The sequence below is a fragment of the Lactuca sativa genome, chromosome 9 (genome assembly GCF_002870075.4).
Source record: "Lactuca sativa cultivar Salinas chromosome 9, Lsat_Salinas_v11, whole genome shotgun sequence".
NCBI classification, from domain to species: Eukaryota; Viridiplantae; Streptophyta; class Magnoliopsida; order Asterales; family Asteraceae; genus Lactuca; species Lactuca sativa.
Genome location: NC_056631.2, coordinates 17,003,035 through 17,022,055, shown reverse-complemented (window position 1 = coordinate 17,022,055; position 19,021 = coordinate 17,003,035). Strand labels below are relative to the sequence as shown.

The window sequence follows — 19,021 nt, the reverse complement described above, 5'->3', positions numbered from 1 at the left end:
CACGAAAAAATAGAAATCATACGAACCATCTATATAACAAAAAAAAGTAAAAAACGAAACTTAAAAATCCAGAAAACCACAAGGACTACTTATGTAATTTTGTGTAGGTTATCTAAAATAACTATTGGTAAACTAATTGAGCTTAAATAACGTAGGGTGTCTAAATAATGTAACTATTTATGTAACTTTGTGTAGGTTATCTAAATAATGTAGCCCATTATTTAGTTGTTATACAATTAAAAATAAAAAGACTAATTAAAATTACATTGTTTTTATATTTAAAAGTTAAAAGGTTGGACGATTAAATTGCATTGTTTTTATATTTAAAAGGTTGGATGATTGAATTTTTAAGGTCAAAAGCACATCCTTTAAAAGAAAAAGGTTCACTCACTATTAACGTGTTTCTTATTAGATTCCATTTAAACATAATTTGCTTTGCTCCCCAATTAAAGTAACATTTATAATCATAAAATATACACAACTTTTCTTAAATTCAAATACACAATAAACACACACACACATGCTGAGAAAAAAAAACATATAATTTCTCATTTTTTCTACAAACACACCAAATTGTAAAAGATTGACATTCTGAGGGTGTAAATTGAATTTTTAGAAAAACGTAGGGTTACCAGGGTGCGACTCTATCCCCATAAAAGGTCCCCCTTCGTCTTTGCACGGCTACAAAAGCTATCAACCCCCTTTTAACACCACCTAAAATCTCAATCCACATTCCCCCTCCCCCCTAGATTCAATCAGAGATCCCCATTTCAAGCTTATTCCCACCATGGATTACGTACGCTCTTGTTTTATACTCTGTTCTTATTACTTATTCACTTACTCACTACTCACTCTGTTCTTAGATTCAAAAAACAAGCGCAAGTAATCGATCAATTACTTCCGTTTCACTGTAAAATTGTTTGGTTTATAGTATTAACTTCTGTTTCGTTCCAGGAGTACAAGAGAAACCACGTTCCCGCGTTTGGAAGCTGGGATTGCGATAACGATCTCCCGTTCACTCAGTGTTTTGAGTCGGCGAGGCAAGCTGGACTGCTTCGATACAGCTATTCGGAAGATCGTGATCTGTACGTCACCGGCGATTTGTATGACAACAATGTTGTCACTCCGGCTATGATTGTCGTTCCTCGTCGCACTGTAAGTTGATTTTCTTTCTCCTTCTAATTTTCACCATTAAATTCATTTCAATACTGTTTACTGCGTTTTGTTTGTTCTTTGCAATTCACAAATAATGTCTCACATGGATGAATCATTGTAGATTCAAAAAATAATGTTCAGATTGACACTATTCATTGTTATAAAGTGGAATTTCTTTTGATATCTCACAACTATGATTCTCCTGATTAATCCTTATGTATAAACAAATTACTATTCTTATGAAAATTTAAAAAAAAAAACGTTCTGTATATGATTTTGTTGTATCTACACTTGTAGAATCTATTAGAATTTCTTGTTCTTACAGTCAAATTTTGTATCACTTTAGACCAAGTACAGTGTGCATAAATAAATAGTACATAAGAATTGTAATAGCGAAACATAAGGCTGGAAAAACTCTTGGCTTTTTCAATGGTAAAGTTTGACTTGTACTTTATGGTACAACAGGGGGAAAGCGGGATACCCGCATGTGAAAGAAGGGAAAAAAGACTCATGGGTCGTCTGTGACTACGAATACGACTACACTTACGACTGTGACGTAAAGGAGCCTCCTAGCCCCGTCAGCGTAGCAACACCACCACCACCATCACCACCGTCACGACGGCGACAACAACCAAAGAGGCACGTTAAACCCAAAGCCGTAGACGAAGATCTGTACAGAATCTCGCCGGAGCTCCTCCGTGCCAAGCCCAGAAAGGTAATTTCACAGAACCCTATCTTTATATGACTAAAATGACCCTACTTCTCTCCCTCTCCCTCTCACACACACAAACACACACACGTGGGTGACGTTGTGTGTGATAGATAACATGTACAGGTCCATAAATGTCGATGGGTTGTCAAAACGAAATGATCACACATCACGAGTCCGCTGACACATTTGTATGGAATTACCCGGAATTGTAGGCACGTAATTTAACATTTTTGTCCATTCACACAAGTTAAGTTAAAACTCTTAAAGTCAACACTGTTTTCATTTGTCAATGATTCTTTTCATTATTATAACGCCATAAACAATCAAACCATGGTTAAAAATTAAATTAACAGTATCAGCTACCCAATGGGAATCAAATGGAGAAGAAGGTGACAAAATAGAATTGTGTTTTTGTTGTTTATGTTGGTTTTTTTGTAATTGTAGAAAAAATGGGGATTGTTTTCAAGCTGCATGCAACCAACTTGTGGTATATGAAGACAAATTAAAGCTTTCAAGGTACATAGATGTATTCAAGACAATGGAAGCGTAATATTATAGGGTGGTAGGGTAGAGATTTAGTGTAAATTGGGCTTAATAGTATAGGCCCAAAAGAGCCATCACATCTCTATTAACTCATTATTATTGTGGCAAGAGAGTAATGATTAATGGGAGGATGATGATGATATTAAAGTTGCCTTGTTGGTTTTGTTAACATCTTTTTTGGGAATCTTTTTTTATTTGTTTTTGGAATTTGAAGTGATATAATTGTTGGTAATAATTGATTGTTTTCAGACAAAAATGTTATACTTTGTGTTTACAAACCAACGAGATGCATAAAGCTTTGCATACAATATGGAAAAAGCAAACATTTGTGAATAAAAAATTAGAATCAATAAATAGCTTGATTCAAAACGTTGTAGTATTCCAAGATAAAAATCTATATCTTTTTGGAGTATACAACTAGCTAATCAGTTATAGAAACTTGAATACATGCTTCGAGTTAATAGTTAGAGTAAATAATACGAATAGTCCCCATGGTTTGGGATAATTTGTATGTTTGGTTCATAATTTATTTTTTAACTCGTAAGGTTTTTACTGTTTGTTTTTGTTATGCGTTTGGTCATGATTTTATTTAAAACGACTATTATGTCCTTATTTAAATAAATTAAAAGTCGGTAGAGCTGACAAAATTTGACCCAATCCGTTAACCCAACCTGGACCCAACCCAAAATTAGCGGATAGGGATTTCCAACCCATTTAACTTAAATGGGTTAACCCGTCTAACCCATTTATTAAATAGCATGAGTTGGGTAAAAATTATCAACCTGTTTATATATATATATATATATATATATATATATATATATATATATATATATATATATATATATTAGTCAAAGTATTAATTTGTAAATTATAATGTTGCATTATTATTATTTATGTTTAACAAAATTCAATCATAATTTTCATCCTTTTTTTAGCGTCGATAATACTGGTCATTTTTCAAAAACACTGTGAAACCAAACATTTTTAATGTTATTTGAACAATTTATTTATATTTTTGAATTAGGATTGTGCTCCAGTCATAATTATGAAGTTTAATTTACGTTTTATAATTTAAGCGGTATAATATTTTATTGTATAATTTATTTAATTGATTTTAAATGGGTTAACCCATTTATCTAATAGGTTGGATTAGGAACTACATAAATATATCAACCCGGTGAGAACATATTTATCTAAAAGGCTGAGTTGGGTTCGAAATATCAACACATTTAAATAAACAAGTTGGGTTGGGTTGAAAATTTCAACCAAATTATTAAATGGGTTGAACCCGAACCCAGGTCGACCTATCACCACCTCTAAGATAAGGTGAGGTGGAGTGAGGTTGGGGGTATGTTTATTTAAATAAATTAAAAAATCAAGGACAAAATCATTTTTTTAGGTAAGCGAAGGACCAAACGCAACAAAATCAAACAGTTGGAACATTCCGACTTAAAAAAATAAGTTAAGGACCGAACGTGCAAATTACTCCAAACAGACCATTCGTGTAATTTACTCTAATATTAATTATAGGAACTTGAATAAGACGAATTGCATTTTTTTAAGAGAATATAAAAAATGAACAAATAGAAAGTGAACACATAAATATGTTTTTGGGCATCTAGAGTTGTCATATGTAGATGTAGGGATGAAAGTGGGTCCAAATCCGGACCAGAAGGGCCTGGACCCGGAAAACCCGGAACCGGTTAACGAGATTTTGTAGAACCGGAAACCGGACCGGTATATAGGAAACCAGTTCCGGTTCGGTTCCGGGTACGGTACCGGGTAAAGTGGGTCTAGAACCGGAAAACCCAAAAACATCAAAGTGGGTAAGTTGGAACTAGATAAAGTGGGTTTAGAACCGGAAAACGCGGAAAAACAGGATTTTTTTGGTAATTACTTACTACTTAGTGGGTTGAATTTTGGTAATTACTTACTACTTAGTGGGTTGAATTATGAAAATTTTCATATTATAGTTTAAAATCATGTACAAACTCTAAAATACACTCTAGAAAAAAACTCATGTAAATCCGACTTTAAACAAATGAGATATGCACATGTTAACATTTTCACATAATACAAATTACAAAAACAAATAGCTGAAAAGTTGAAAATTTTCAGTTTTGATATCCCGACTTCGGAGGACTGTAAATAATTGAATATTAAACAAAAAATTACAAAATTACAGTCTAAACTCATGTACAAATTGTAAACTACAAGTTGGAAAAAACCACATGTCAATCCGTCTTCAAACGAATTAGATATGCATGTTTTAAAACTTTCACCAAATACAAAAAAAAAACTAAAAAACTAAAAACTTCCAGCTTTGATATCTCAACTTTGGGGGAGTGTAAGTCAATAAATATGAAACTAAAAATGGCAAATTTATAGTCTAAATTCATGTACAAACTCTAAACTATATGTTGGAAAAAACCGAATGTCAATCCGACTTCAAACGAATTAGATATGCGTGTTTTAAAACTTTCACCAAATACAAAAAAACTAAAAACTAAAAACTTCCAGCTTTGATATCTCGACTTTGGGGGAGTGTAAGTCAATGAATATAAAACTAAAAATGACAAATATATAGTCTAAAATCATGTACAAACTCTAAACTACATATTGGAAAAAAGCTTATGTCAATCGGAGTTGAAACAAATGAGATATGCATCTTTTAAACGTTTCACAAAAATCGGTTCCGACACTAAAAGTGGTTCCGGTTCCAAACATCGGTTCCGGTTTTTAGACCTGGTTTACCCGGACCCGATGGACCCAAACCCGGATAAAACCAATTTTTAAACCCGAAATCGGAACCAGTTCTATATATTCCGGTTCTATCCGGTTTTGGTCCGATTTCGGTTCCGGTCCGGTTTTTCGGTTCTAAAACGCATCCCTATGCAGATGTATTATGGGATATCAATTAGTAAAACCGTAAAAAACCAAAATTTGATATCATCAAATATATGTCATGATGGTTAATTATGAAATATTACAAAAAATATAATGTGATATCACAAAAATGACTAAATTAGATACACATTTACATGATGATCACCTTTTTTACTTTTTAGACCTATCCCATAAAATGCCTACTAATTAATTATATAACTGGCTAATTGCGAAATATCTTTTCTAACTTAAATAGATAATTCACAATCCTCCTTGTTGTGAAGTACTTGATTATTGTGAAATCTTTATCGAGGAATCTTCAAATTTATTTGTCATTTAGTATAAATAGATTTCACAATGGTCATCCAATTGAAGATTTAGAATATTTTCATGCTATATGGCCGTGACAAATAATCAAATACCGTTATGTAGCACATACCACTTCAATTGATGAATTATGGTATGAAATTGCTTGCTTTGCTAGTAAATAAAAAAATTTCTGGCTGGTTGATTTGGTATGAGGAGTAAGTTGACAATAGTTGTATCATCCCAAAAACTATGACGAAAATTTTCATTTTTAAAATACATTTTTCATAAAACCATGAGATAGATAAACATTGTTTCAAAACAAATCCATAGAAATATGAGTATCCAAAATAATCTCTCAATACACAAATCAGCAGGAGGATGTGTACCATCACACATTCGTCTTGCCCCCGATCATCAGAAGAACCTGAAAACATTGAAATCCACAATCATAAGTCAAAACTTAGTGAGTTCCCAAAAAATACCGCACACAACAATACATATACAATGTTTGCACATCAGGCCCAAAATATAAAACTGGATTGCCCCCGGGCCAATAGTCATCAGACTGGATTGCCTCTGGGGTCACAGTCACAAGACTGGATTGTCCCTAGCCCACAATCATAAGACTGGATTGCCTCGGGTTTGTTGGCCTACAATACAACCATATCGCCTCAACCCAACCGCACTATGTCGATATATGCACCAAAACAATAATAAGCAAACATAAATAATCATAGCAGATCTACTAGACTAACAGCAAACAACAACATAACAATATCTTACACACAAGGACATATACTGCAGTACAAAGTATAATGAGAAAACTCATCTCACAAAACAAACATAACAACTCTTGCAAATCCGAACAGGTACTACTAGTCACTTATTCAATTATTAATAACCATGTTCTTAAACTACAGTCTAATATCCACTATTTGACTTAGAGTCAAATTTGGCCAAAAATCAACGGTCAACCTCCAGTTGACCTACGTTGAGCGTTGAGCTCAAGGCGGAAAAACGAGCAATTTCATACCTACGCTCAACATAGCCACCTGATGTCCAACTTTTCATTAAGTTCTTAAAACATTTTGTCAGCTCCCCAAACTTTCAGATCTATACCAAATAGATGTCTTAATGGATAAAGTCTTTGCTTTTATCCAATTGCATGGTCTCAAAGAGCACAAAACCAAATCCTAGATCCATAAAGCTACCAATTGCTCAAGAGCTAATGCATGAATGGATGAGAGTGACCAAGCTCTCATTTTAATGACTTAATAACCCCAAAAACCTCTGGAAATGATACTCAAATGGCCTGGAGTAGCTTATACTAATATAGACCAAGGTTATGGGGACCAAAGCAATGAAATATCAAGAGGAACTAGATCTAACATGAAACATCAAGGTAGAAACTTTATACCTTCTAGAGGAGGATTACAAGATGCAAATCCTAGATCCACAACCTTGTAGCTTCCCAAGTGCTTCTCCAATGATGTTCTTCCTTCAAGGATGCACACAAAAACTCTATGTAGCATCCCTGTCTAGCACATAACACAATATTATCCGCTTTGGACTCCAGGCACAGAAACTTCCCAAGGGGTCACCCATCCCTGGATTGCTCTCGTCGGGGTACGTTTAACTATAGAGTTCTTATAGGATCTGCTGCCCTCACGACTTTAAAAAGCGTTGTGTCAAGGAAGGTATCCACGCCCATTATAAGGAAATGTTTCATTCTCATTCTAAGTCGATGTGGGATCAGGTACAACCCACATTCATGTTGGATTAGGTGTCTAAGCCTATAGCTATAATTGGTATGTACTTGATTTGATAGTAGCATGGTCCTTTTGGGTTGCCTTCACTCATGCAACTTGACAGGATGACTGGTGGAGAGAGAGTAGGATGTATTATTTGAAATAATAAATTGGTACTCAAAATAATTTTATTAATATATAATAAGATTAATATATTATTTGGAAATATACTATTAATTAGTATTTAATCAGAAATTAATTTGACGTTAATTTTGGGATTAAGGCAACGTTTGGTTGGTGGGACTGAACTAGACAGAGTGGAACAAGCTCTTTTGTAATAGTGTTTGGAGTAGGTGGGACAAGAACACGGTGAAACATGATAAGACTCAAATGGGACTATTTTGATTAATTTTAGTCCCACCCAAAAGGATGGAACATAGTGGAACAAATAACATTTTGACAAAAACACCCTCTATACCAATGTCTCCCGTGTCTTCTCCCAGTCTCCCTTGTCACCTACCATTTACTTTGGTCAATAACTTCGCCTCTTCCATCTTCAATGGTAACCAATTTCTCTCGTCAACCACATAGTGCATGTAAGGAACCAACCCTTGACAAATTTTTTAAAGAAAAACACCAACCGGAACCTTGATGGAATTTTAATTAAGAACAGAACCAACCAGAACTTGATGATTTATTTTAAGAACAACTAAGTAGCGAGTGAAAGAAGATGTCTAATAGGGTCAGAATACCGTTCTTGATGATCATGGTCTTCCCTGATATCAACATAACGACTAACAAGAGAGGGGTTTTCTAATATGAATTTTGTTCTTATTTCTCTTTATTTTTAAAAGCTTTTTCTAGTTCTTGAGTCAACAATTTAACCCTCAAACTTGAATATGTTCATCATCTTGTTGACGATTTGACGATTTGGTAGAATTGTAGTTAATTTATTTTGTATACCTTCAAATTAAAGGAAAATGGACTTTTTTGCTTTTTGATGCTGAACCCATTTGTAGGATGAAAATCTTAGATGCGTCACATGAAAGAAGATCAGATGAAGATTATAATGGGCGGTGACGGAGGTTTCAGACCCAATTGCAATATTTGTGATGCAATTGCAATATCTGTGATGCTATGGAGGTTAAAAAGTATTAAATATGCAAAAATAATTATGTAATTATATTATATGTATAATATGTCATATGTGTATTTTCAAGGATAATATAGTAAGTTCGACATATTATTTTGTTCCGTCCTAGTTTCGCTAAACAAGATACAGACAATCTCCTTAGTCTTGTCCAGTTCTGTTCTGTCCAATCCAGTTCTATACTGTTCAGTTCTATCCCACGTACCAAATGCTACCTAAACGAACTGATTAATAATGGAGGGGTTGTTTTGTAAATCATTGATATCTATGAAACTGGGCTACTGAACTCCTTAATTAGGAATGGACGATATCATATAGGGAGGCCCTATAGATTTCATCCAAGGCCTACTGGTAAGAGGTCCATGGCTACTTAAGCCTTAAGCAGGAAATTAGGGTTTCCACCTTAGAACCCTAGCAACCCTCAGCTATATAAACCCCCCAAGCCTTAGAATTTCGGCTTATGCATGTGTTCTTGAATACCATGGCCGAAATTCTTGTCTCTACTCTCATCTTGTTGCATTGGGTGTTTGTGAACCATTAGATGTGCAACATTTGGGGCGCTAAGCTTTCAAGAGTCAAGGGTCATCAATATTGATTTGTTATTACTACATAACAAGTGGGGTAATCTTCTAACCCTAATTTTATGTAGATTTCAAAAATTGTATGCTAGATTTAGGGTTATTGTTTTGGTATTCAATTTGCATGTTCAATTAGTAAAAAACTTAGATCCAAAGCAATTAGGGTTGCATGATTACATAGGAATGTGGATATGCTGATAACCCAACACTTCTCCCCCCCCCCCCCCCCCATTATAGGGTATGGCGTCCTTATCGAACACATCGAACCGTACCCCAGATCTGATACCATTTGTAACATCCCCCTCCGACACGTATCATAATATTGTCCGCTTTAGGTTCCTGACATGAAAACTTCCTATAGGGTCAACCATCTCTAAATTGCTCTCGCCCGAGCATGCTTAACTGTAGAGTTCTTATGAGAACTACTACCCTCACGGATTTAAATGTGTTGTGATGGGGAAGGTATCCACATCCCTTATAAGGAATGCTTAGGTCTCCTTCCCAGCCAATGTGGGAGTAGGTGCATGTATCTACTCACCTTCACCCACCATTATAGGGTTCGACACCCCCGTCGAACACATTGACTCGTACCATACCTATGATACCATTTGTAACATCTCCCTCTAGTACGTATCACAATATTGTCTGCCCTAGGCCACTCGGCATGAGGACTTCCTAGGGGGTTACCCATCCCGGTACTACTCCCGCCCGAGCACGCTTAACTGTAAAGTTATTATGGGATCTATTCCCCGCACGACTTTAAAACACGTTGTGATAGGGAAGGTATCCACACTCCCAATAAGGCATGTTTCTTTTTCCTTCCCAGCCGATGTGGGATTAGGTGCAACCCACCTTTTTGTAACACCTCCCTCTAGATATATGGGGTCACCCACCCCTGAATTGCTCTCACCCGGACACGTTAAACTGCAGAGTTCTTATGGCATTTGCTTCCCTCATGACTTAAAATGCATTGTGACAAGGAAGGTATCCACACACTTTTTAAGAAAATGTTTCGTTCTCCTTCCAAGCCGATGTAGGATTAGGTGTAACCCACCTTCACCTCCCATTATAGGGTTAGAAGTCCCCGTCGAACATATCGACCTGTGCCCTTGCTCTAATACTATTTGTAACATTCCCCTCCACCATGTGTCACAATATTTTTCACTTTGGGCTCCCGACATGAAAACTTCCCAGGAGGCCACCCATCCCTGAATTGCTCTCGTCCGGGTACGCTTAACTATAGATTTCTTATAGGATCTGTTGTCCTCATGGATTTAAAACGTATTATGACAGTGAAGGTATCCATACCCTTTTTAAGGAAATGTTTCGTTCTCCTTCCAAGCCAATGTAAGATTAGGTGCAACCCACCTTCACCCCCCCCAAATTATAGGAAATGTTTTGTTCTACTTCTAAGGAAACGTTTTGTTTTCCTTCTAAGGAAATGTTTCGTTCTCCTTGAAATTAACTTTAAACAAAATTATAATAAGACTAGTAAGGATCGACTATTACAATTCTCCACACTTGGACTAGATTTCGTCCTTAAAATCATCAAGTACAAATAGATCTAGATAGTGCTCACACATCTCTGCCCCGGGCTCTCAGGTCCACTTGGAACCCTTCCTGTGCTGCTACCGAACCTTGAATAAGGGCACCACCTTGTTGCGTAAGGCCTTCGTCTTCCTATCCAGAATCTCCATCGATCACTCTACATAATTCAGACGCTTATCGACCTGAATATTGTCTAATGGAACCACTGTCGAATCGTTAACTAAGCACATCCGAAGCGAAGAAATATGGAAGGTGCTATGAATCTGGCTAAGTTCCTTAAGTAGATCTAACCGGTAGCCACCTTGCCTACCCTGTCCACAACTCGAAAAGGTCCGATAAATCGGGGGACTAACAAAACCATGTCCTTAACCTGAAACTTTAACTCGGATCGTCGCCTATCAAAATAACTCTAATACCGGCTCTATGTTGTCTGTAACCTCTGCCTGATCTGCTGAATAAGTTCCATCGTCAGGAGTACCACCTCTATCCTCCTTATGACCCTATGGCCGACCTCTCCCCAACAAACTGGAGTACAACATTCCCTCCCATATAGAAGGTCATACGAAGGCGCACCAATGCTGGAATAATAATTGTTGTTGTAACAAAACTTATCTAAAGGGAGGTAGGAGTCCCAACTCCCACCAACAGTAATGACACAAACCCTCAACATGTTCTCGAATGTCTGAATAGTCCATTCATTCTGACCATTTGCCTGTGGGTGATAAGCAGGGTTGAAGTGCAGTATCATACCCAATTCCTCATGAAACCTCTACCAAAACTGAGAAGTGAATCGCACATCACGTTGGTGAGTTTAATGATAGAGTTGAGTAAAGTGACAAGTCTATTTGTCATTCAATAAAATAAACTCTACCATAGTGAGATGTCGCATTGACATTCAATGGATTTGAAGTTTAATAACCATTTTAATGAAAAAAATAAAAATATTTAATTCTTAAATATTACTATAAATTAGCTTTTGTAAATTTTTATTGAACTTTATAAAGTTCAATGTATTGAAGAAAAAAATTAATAGAGTTACATGTAATGTAAAAAATGATGTAACTAACTAATGAATTCTATATAGTTCAATGGATTATGGATATCCTAAGCTTCAATGTATGCTCCGATTTATTGAAAAGTGCACAAGACAAGGGTTCCATCAATAGTTCCAAAATTCCCATAATGTAATGATATGTGTGAAATGTATGATGGATATGTACTGCATGCGGTAAACTGTAGTAATATGATGCATAAAAATGGAATTAACAAGTAGGTGTTGAGATTTCGTTTTTTGCATCAAGGGTGGTTGGTGTTGTATTTCTAGTTTGTACGGTAAATGGTTGGCATTGAAATTGAATCTGATATTGTAATTGAACCTTAGTGCTAACCCTAACCGTCCAAAACTACCTCAAACAACTTAAAATTATCATTTGTACATGATGTTTATTGTTTTGGATTAAACTATATATATATATATATATATATATATATATATATATATATATATATATATATATATATATATATATATATATATATATATATATATATATATATATATATATTCGTTTCTTTTTTATTTCTTTCAAACTGTAACACAAATCTAGTTAAGGACTTCCAGTCACTACCTAAACTCGAAGTTACCAGTTTTCCTTGGATTATACTCGAACAAATTTCTAGATACATAGGCTGATAGGCACTTTACGGTTGGAATAATTAAACTTTATACTTCTTTTTTCTTTCATTTTAAAAAAAATTATTATATCTTATGACTTATATCCTCTTTCTTTGCCTTCTTTTATCTCCAAACCCAGAAACGGAATATAAGTTACAGTACAGTGATTGAGATGATGTTTATGGCGGGTAGTTGGAAAGAAACAATGACAAGTACCATGACTAACGAAGTAAGACAAAGCACAAATGCCTATGATCAACTATTTGAATCGACTATATACCTTTTATATATCTTGTACGTATTATCTCATATGATATTACGAAGTTGACTGGTCACCAAACATGGATTGGATGATATTTATTTGGTTTGTTTTGTTATTGTTTTCAAATAGTAACATATGAAAAGGTGAAAAACAAAACCACCTGGGTAAACAGACATAGACAGACAAAGTGAAAAAGGAAAGATAAAGAGGAGTTATTAAGTGGTCAAAATCAGATGTTTTGTGGGGTTTAGTGCGCATGCAAAAGCACCACTGCATGTTTTGACACTTCCCACACCAGACTAATCAGTTTTCATGCCTGTAGCTACTTCAAGAACCTTAAAGATCATTACTTCCTAAGCAAAAGTTTATATTTTTATGTTCTGGTCGGATGGTCTTTTTATTTGTTAATACAAAGAACGGTTGAAAATAGTATAAAACTACCCATGTTTATTCTATTTCGTTGTTTATGTATACCGTATTAAATATGAGATTTCCATAATCATACTCTATCTTAAGAAATGAATCTTAGTTCTTTTAAGTTAATCTCGATTTTTTTTAATGAATTTACCATAAAATTAGATGACCGTTTGTAACCTAAAATAGTAAAATGTGTTAGGATTGAATTCTAAGTCTTTGGGGGTTGGGATTCTTTTGAGCTTTGAAGTGGGTATTCTGAACGTCAGGCCCATAGACAAGGAAAGACTCAAAGAGTCGAAGTTAAAGACATAAAAATAATTGAAAGAGTTATTGTCATTGCAACCCAATAATCTTTAGTATAATGGTTTTAATGGTTTATCATGGTTTTTTTTGCTTTTAAAAGGTACAAACTTTTATTTTACCGGTCATTATGATACTTTTACCCACATTAGAAGATATCACTGCTTTGTGAAATGCCAAGTAAGCATGTGAGTCAACATTGACTTATAAATTTACCAATTTAGTTTTATTTCATTTGTTTCAAACTCCATAACAATAGAATACTTCACCAGGGTTATGATTGCGCAAACTTAAGCTCCACTGTTGTAATGTGCAAACAGCAAAGAGGCCTGAAAGTTGAGTTCCATCGTCTCTTCCGACCTCCGCTGTCACCCCCTCTGTAATGGATGTTGATATATACATATATATATATATATATATATATATATATATATATATATATATATATATATATATGATCTAAGCCCTTAGTTTGTGTTTTGGAGCCAAAGGGTAAAATGGGGAAAGTTATATGTTAGGCTTTTTGCATAGATTATGGTTTTTCTTTTGACATGAGCTAAACCAAAATTAAGTAGATAGAAGTGTGTGGCTCGTTAATACCTTTCCGTGGATATAAAGATCGCCAAAAACAGAGTTGAAATGAAGAAATTATGACTGTTTGAAGTTGAGATGGATTTGGGTGAAAAGTCGTGACCACAGGGTGGGATCAGAGCCCACAACATGACAGTTTGTCAGACCCAATCCCATGATTTTAGGGTTTTCAACATATTTATGCTTAATGTTCTGCATTTTGGGCATTTTATCCGCCTCCATCAACTTTAGTACCCCTTGAGAGAAACCCTAGCCTCCACCTTCAAGATTTAAGTTTCTCATCTCTCTTCTCTACTCTTTTGGGTGTTTTTTTATGATATTTTGATGAAGTTAAATATCAAGAGGGCTTTTTTGGTTGCAAGGAAAGATGATTCAAGCTTAGATCCATCAAAGACACTACATTTCTTGACTATTGTAAGTATAAAGTTCCAATCTTGCTATCTAGTTATTTAGATCTTGTTATTTAAGGGTTTTGGCACTTTTGGTCCATTTTACGGGTGATCTTGTAGTTGAGTGGACTCCAACATCTTTTAATCAGTTTGGAATGTTTGTTGGACCTTATGGACTAGGAAAGTTATGATATTTTGCCTTCCCTTTTAGCCATGCAAGTTATCATGGTCCTTTAGGCCATTTTGGTGTATTAAAGTATGGATCTAGAATGATTAGGGTACTATTATGGATAAAGCTTGAAACTTTATCCCTTTAGACATCTTGTTGTTTTAGGCCTGGAAGTGGGAGACTTGGTCTTAATGGATTAAGTTGCAAAAGATGCATTTTTGGGTCCCTTTGTGTCACAACTGGAAATTTTGTGTCATGTAATCTATACACTCAAGTTAATGTGAATCAAAAACTTAAGAGCATGTGTGATACCTATTATTATGACATCAAAAACTTCAATCCAATACATCATACAAGTACTACAAATAGTCATCAAACAATTGGAAACCCTAGAAGTTCTTGTTTAGGTCCACTTTGGACTAGGACTTCCTTATTGGGCCCAAATGGACCAATAAGCTTCCAATTTGACTATCATGAGCTTAGAACCCTTAATTGGGCTCTAATTGGACCCACATTAATTTATTTTCACATTTTGGGCCATGTTGGGCCTAGAATGAAATAAATTAAAAGTTTTGAACCATGATTAACCAAAACTAGCCCAACAAAGTGTGAAAATCATGTTATATTTCTTTTGGACCAACAATCATCAAAACTTAGCTATAGCATGGGCTTAAGGGCAAAAAGCCCAAAAATCTCCTCACACCCTCCTCATTCTCGGCCCAAGCCCAAAAGAAGAGAGGGTTGACTTTGTGTGTGACAACTCACCATTACCCAAGGGATTTCCATGCAACATATCACATACCTCCATGCAAGTATCACTTCAAATATCACTTCTCCTTTCTCCCTCCCTCACTCTCGGCCGAAACACACACACACACATACATCAAAAATCTCTCAAACTCTCTCTAGAACACTCAAGAACACTTCCTCCCTCTCTACTCAAAGATCTCGAAATTTAGGAAGCTTTCAAGAGGATCCTTCCACAAACTCTTCATCTAAGGTAAGATTATGCTTGGATCTATGACTTAGGTTCTTTGTGTTATCAAAATCTTTTCCTAATCCATGCAAAAATCGTGATCTTACCTCTTAGAAGCATACCAAACTCGAGATCTTCAAGAAAAGGGTGCTAAGGCCAAAAATCACCAAGTTTTCTTCCATCTTTTCTTCAAAAACCGAAATCACACCCTAAGGTGAGCTTCATACCCCCTATTTTCTGTTTTTATGAGTTTTGTGGGGGGGGGGGGGGTGGGAATACAAGTGAAAGTGTAGATCTATATGTGTTTTGTATGCCTTGTATGATTCTATGCTTATATGTGTGTTTTTGTGTGTTTATAATGTTGGATCTAGCCATAAAACCCCTAAAAATCGAGATATACTTTATGTTAAATGATACTAGCATCAAATATATTTCTACATATAAAGTGTTCCAAGAAAAATAGCTAAATGGCTTAGTAACATTTTCTTTGGGCTAAAAACTCAATTTTTGGACATAAAATGCTAAAAAAATAAAGTTAAAGGGCCCAAATTGAAATATTTCGAAATCTGATGGGGGAGATGAGTCAAAACAGTTTCAATAAAATATTTTCTGGAAATATACTCATTTGGAGGATTAAAAACATAAATTTCAAGCTTAATGGGCTAAAAATGACATTTTCGGCCCAATAAGGCCCATTATGCGAAATTTTCTATTTTGGAGGGCCAAAACTGTGTTTTTCTGTAAAACAGTGGACTACTAGTGTTCCAAGCACTTTTCAAAGGTTTAAAATGTTTTTTAAATTTAAAAAGGATCAAAGTTGCAAAATTTTTCCAATTTGGGCCAAAATTGTCAAAACTGCGAAAAAGAGGGGTTATAACCGAGAAAACTGCATTTTCAGGGACTTAAACTGTTTTCAATGAAAAATATGCTGAAAAATATTAATTTCAATAATTTTTGGTGTTAAAATGTCGAGAAAAACGATTTAAGGACCAAACCGGAAAGTTATTTAATTAGAGGGTTGAAAAAGTAAATTTTACAAACAATGAGGGGCTGAAAACAGAAAACTTTCAAGGCTAATTCAATACACGCAACTTGATCAAATATTGGCACCGCGACTACCGACGAAATACAATACACAACAATACCAAAAGTCGTTGTTAAACGAATTGGTTCGGTCTCGAACCAATAACAATCCGAAAATACTAACACGACGATAACTCGATTCATACACGAAAACATTTGGTAATTCAATATACACGTGAGAGTGCACAGACGTCTACGCACTATCTTTGGGCCCCAAAAGTGTAAAATCTTGTTTGTTGGGCCTAGCTAGCCCAATGACATGATCTTAAGGCCCGAAGACTTCTACCTTACGAGGTGTTGGGTCTTACATGACCTACAACAGCGTAAAAGGACTTTCAATGACTTGTATACTATCGGTCCCCAAGGGTCCTTTGGTATTGCTAGTAAAGTCGGTATTTCATGCGAGGCGGGTCAGGGACCCCTCGTACCTTTTTTTTATCCCCAACCGGTTAATGGAGTCATCGGGGTCTTCGTGTCCTCTTTCTCTTCGGATGTGGGGAAGTCAGGGCGGTTGGATAACGTGATTAGTACGGACGACGCCTTCGGGATCGTTAGTATAGTTATAAACTGGTCGTTTGTGTAACGCGTGTTTATAGCAATTAATCATGCTCAAAAATAATCCGACGTCGCCTGGAATTGATAACTTCACGCGTTGCAATGGTTTCATTTTAACTTCATGGAATTCAAAGAATTAGGAAAACATCGGGTTTTCCTAGGGTTTTCAATACATTCGGTTTTCAAAACGTACACAATTTTGATGAACATTTTCTTTACAACTATAGAAACAAACAAGCATACTTATGGATCTTCACAAATGTTTTCAAAAGCTCTTTTCAGAAAATATCGGATTTTCTGGTAGTTTTCAGAATGACACAAAACATTGCTTTTCAAATACCGCTTATGAACTCACCAACATTTCGCATGTTGACGTTTTTCAAAATACTTGTATTCTCAGGGAACCAGTGAATCAAAGGAAAATGTACTCAGTGATGGCTTGCAGTTTACTTATTAACGAATCGAACAATTTATTTTTCGGAATGTAATGTTTAAACAATGTACTTCATGTAAACTTTATTGGTTGTACTATATTAATGCATGGTGACGAATGTTGTTACGTTTCATATATATTCAATGTTATGGTATTCAATTGAGTCACAACAGCTCCCGAACGTTTCCGCCGTCTGGTTCGGTGGTGTGACAGGTTGGTATCAGAGCTTTGTTTATAGTGAACTAGCATGTCGAGCCACACATTGATGTGCAACTATAAACCAAAAAGAGGGACTAACATTACTCTGAACAAAACAAGTAAATAAAACACGCTTGCTTGCATTAGGAATAAGAACATAACGCCGAATCAAACACAATAATGCTGGTATCTCGGTTAATTCGGGACTGTTCTTAGTGATACCAAGGAGTGAATGTAGCCTGATCAACTACATTCTCTCCAAAGTAAAACTAACACACGTCTTGATGAGATCGGGATAGCTAGGGAACCTAAAACTATACCCTTTATCACCAAAAAGAGAGCGTCTAGTTAGCATAAGTCATAGTCAGGAGAGTGACGATAGTTTATATTTTCCCTCAGTCGTCATGGAGGAAGAGCAGCAGGGTATCCAGTTCCATCAGGTCCTAGTAGCTCACGGGATGCTTGAGGATGAACCGGGAGAGAATCCAGGGGAAGCACACGACGTCGGACCCGACGAATACGTAGACACTGACTACGAATTTGGAGAGATCGACGACGACGACGAGGAAGGTCAAGTCGGGGACCAGGACCCCGTCCCGCCGTGCGAGAACGAGGCACAACCAGACCACCCCGCTCCACCAGTGAACCCCCCAAGGGAGAACCGTTCCCTCGAAGCTGAGATCGCCGCACTACGACAACAGCTGTATGCTATGGAAGCTCGGGCAGTGCGAGCAGAGCATGAGAGGGATGAGGTTATTGGAGACATGGCAGAGATGACGCAGTTACTGGCGCAACATTTCGGCATATGACCTCGGCACCACCTCCTGACGCAGCTCATCACGGTTAGGGATAGACTTATCATAGTAGGTCATTAGGAACTATGCTATGTACTCCGACTCTATGTTTAAGTGACTACACTACTCATGGAGCCGTTATGCTGTCGAATTAGTGTCACTCATGTATGCTCTTACGAGCAAAATTTTCTTGTATTAAATGCGGATAATATTAATGAACTTTTATGTGTTTTGCTATGATATTACAAGTTGTTATGTGTTGAGAAATTATGACTGTATGTCCGATGGTAGTAATGTCTAAGTTCGTACCATGCACCTAGTTAGTAGGATCACAACCTCATAGAAACCACATACACTCAACATCTTTCTGTTTCATGACAGAAAGATGCCTCGCCGACCTACTCGCGGAAACCCAGGACCAACTCCACCCGAGGTTGACTCCACTGCATTCCAGGCAGCCGTGTCTGCTGCGGTCACCGCAGCTATGGCACAACTCCATCAGGGGAATAATGGAGGAGGCAACGGACAAGGGGCAGGAAGTTCGAAC

The 19,021-nt window shown here is 36.2% G+C and overlaps 1 protein-coding gene across 1 annotated transcript; it reads left to right on the top strand.

Moving 5' to 3' along the window:
- Positions 1 to 643: 643 nt before the first annotated feature.
- Positions 644 to 2,579, top strand: LOC111903964 (uncharacterized). Its single transcript, XM_052767334.1, has 4 exons — positions 644 to 796; positions 955 to 1,156; positions 1,623 to 1,870; positions 2,312 to 2,579. Exons 1-4 carry the CDS (start codon positions 788 to 790, stop codon positions 2,360 to 2,362), a joined length of 510 nt encoding a protein of 169 aa, XP_052623294.1. The 5' UTR covers positions 644 to 787; the 3' UTR covers positions 2,363 to 2,579.
- The last annotated feature ends 16,442 nt before the right edge of the window (positions 2,580 to 19,021 follow it).

What these genes read in the sequence shown, in the direction of transcription:
- LOC111903964 (XM_052767334.1), top strand. An exon ending in TGTCGTTCCTCGTCGCACTG is followed by an intron (nt 1,157 to 1,622) that starts TAAGTTGATTTT and finishes GGTACAACAGGG; the next exon opens with GGAAAGCGGGATACCCGCAT. An exon ending in TCCGTGCCAAGCCCAGAAAG is followed by an intron (nt 1,871 to 2,311) that starts GTAATTTCACAG and finishes TTGTAATTGTAG; the next exon opens with AAAAAATGGGGATTGTTTTC.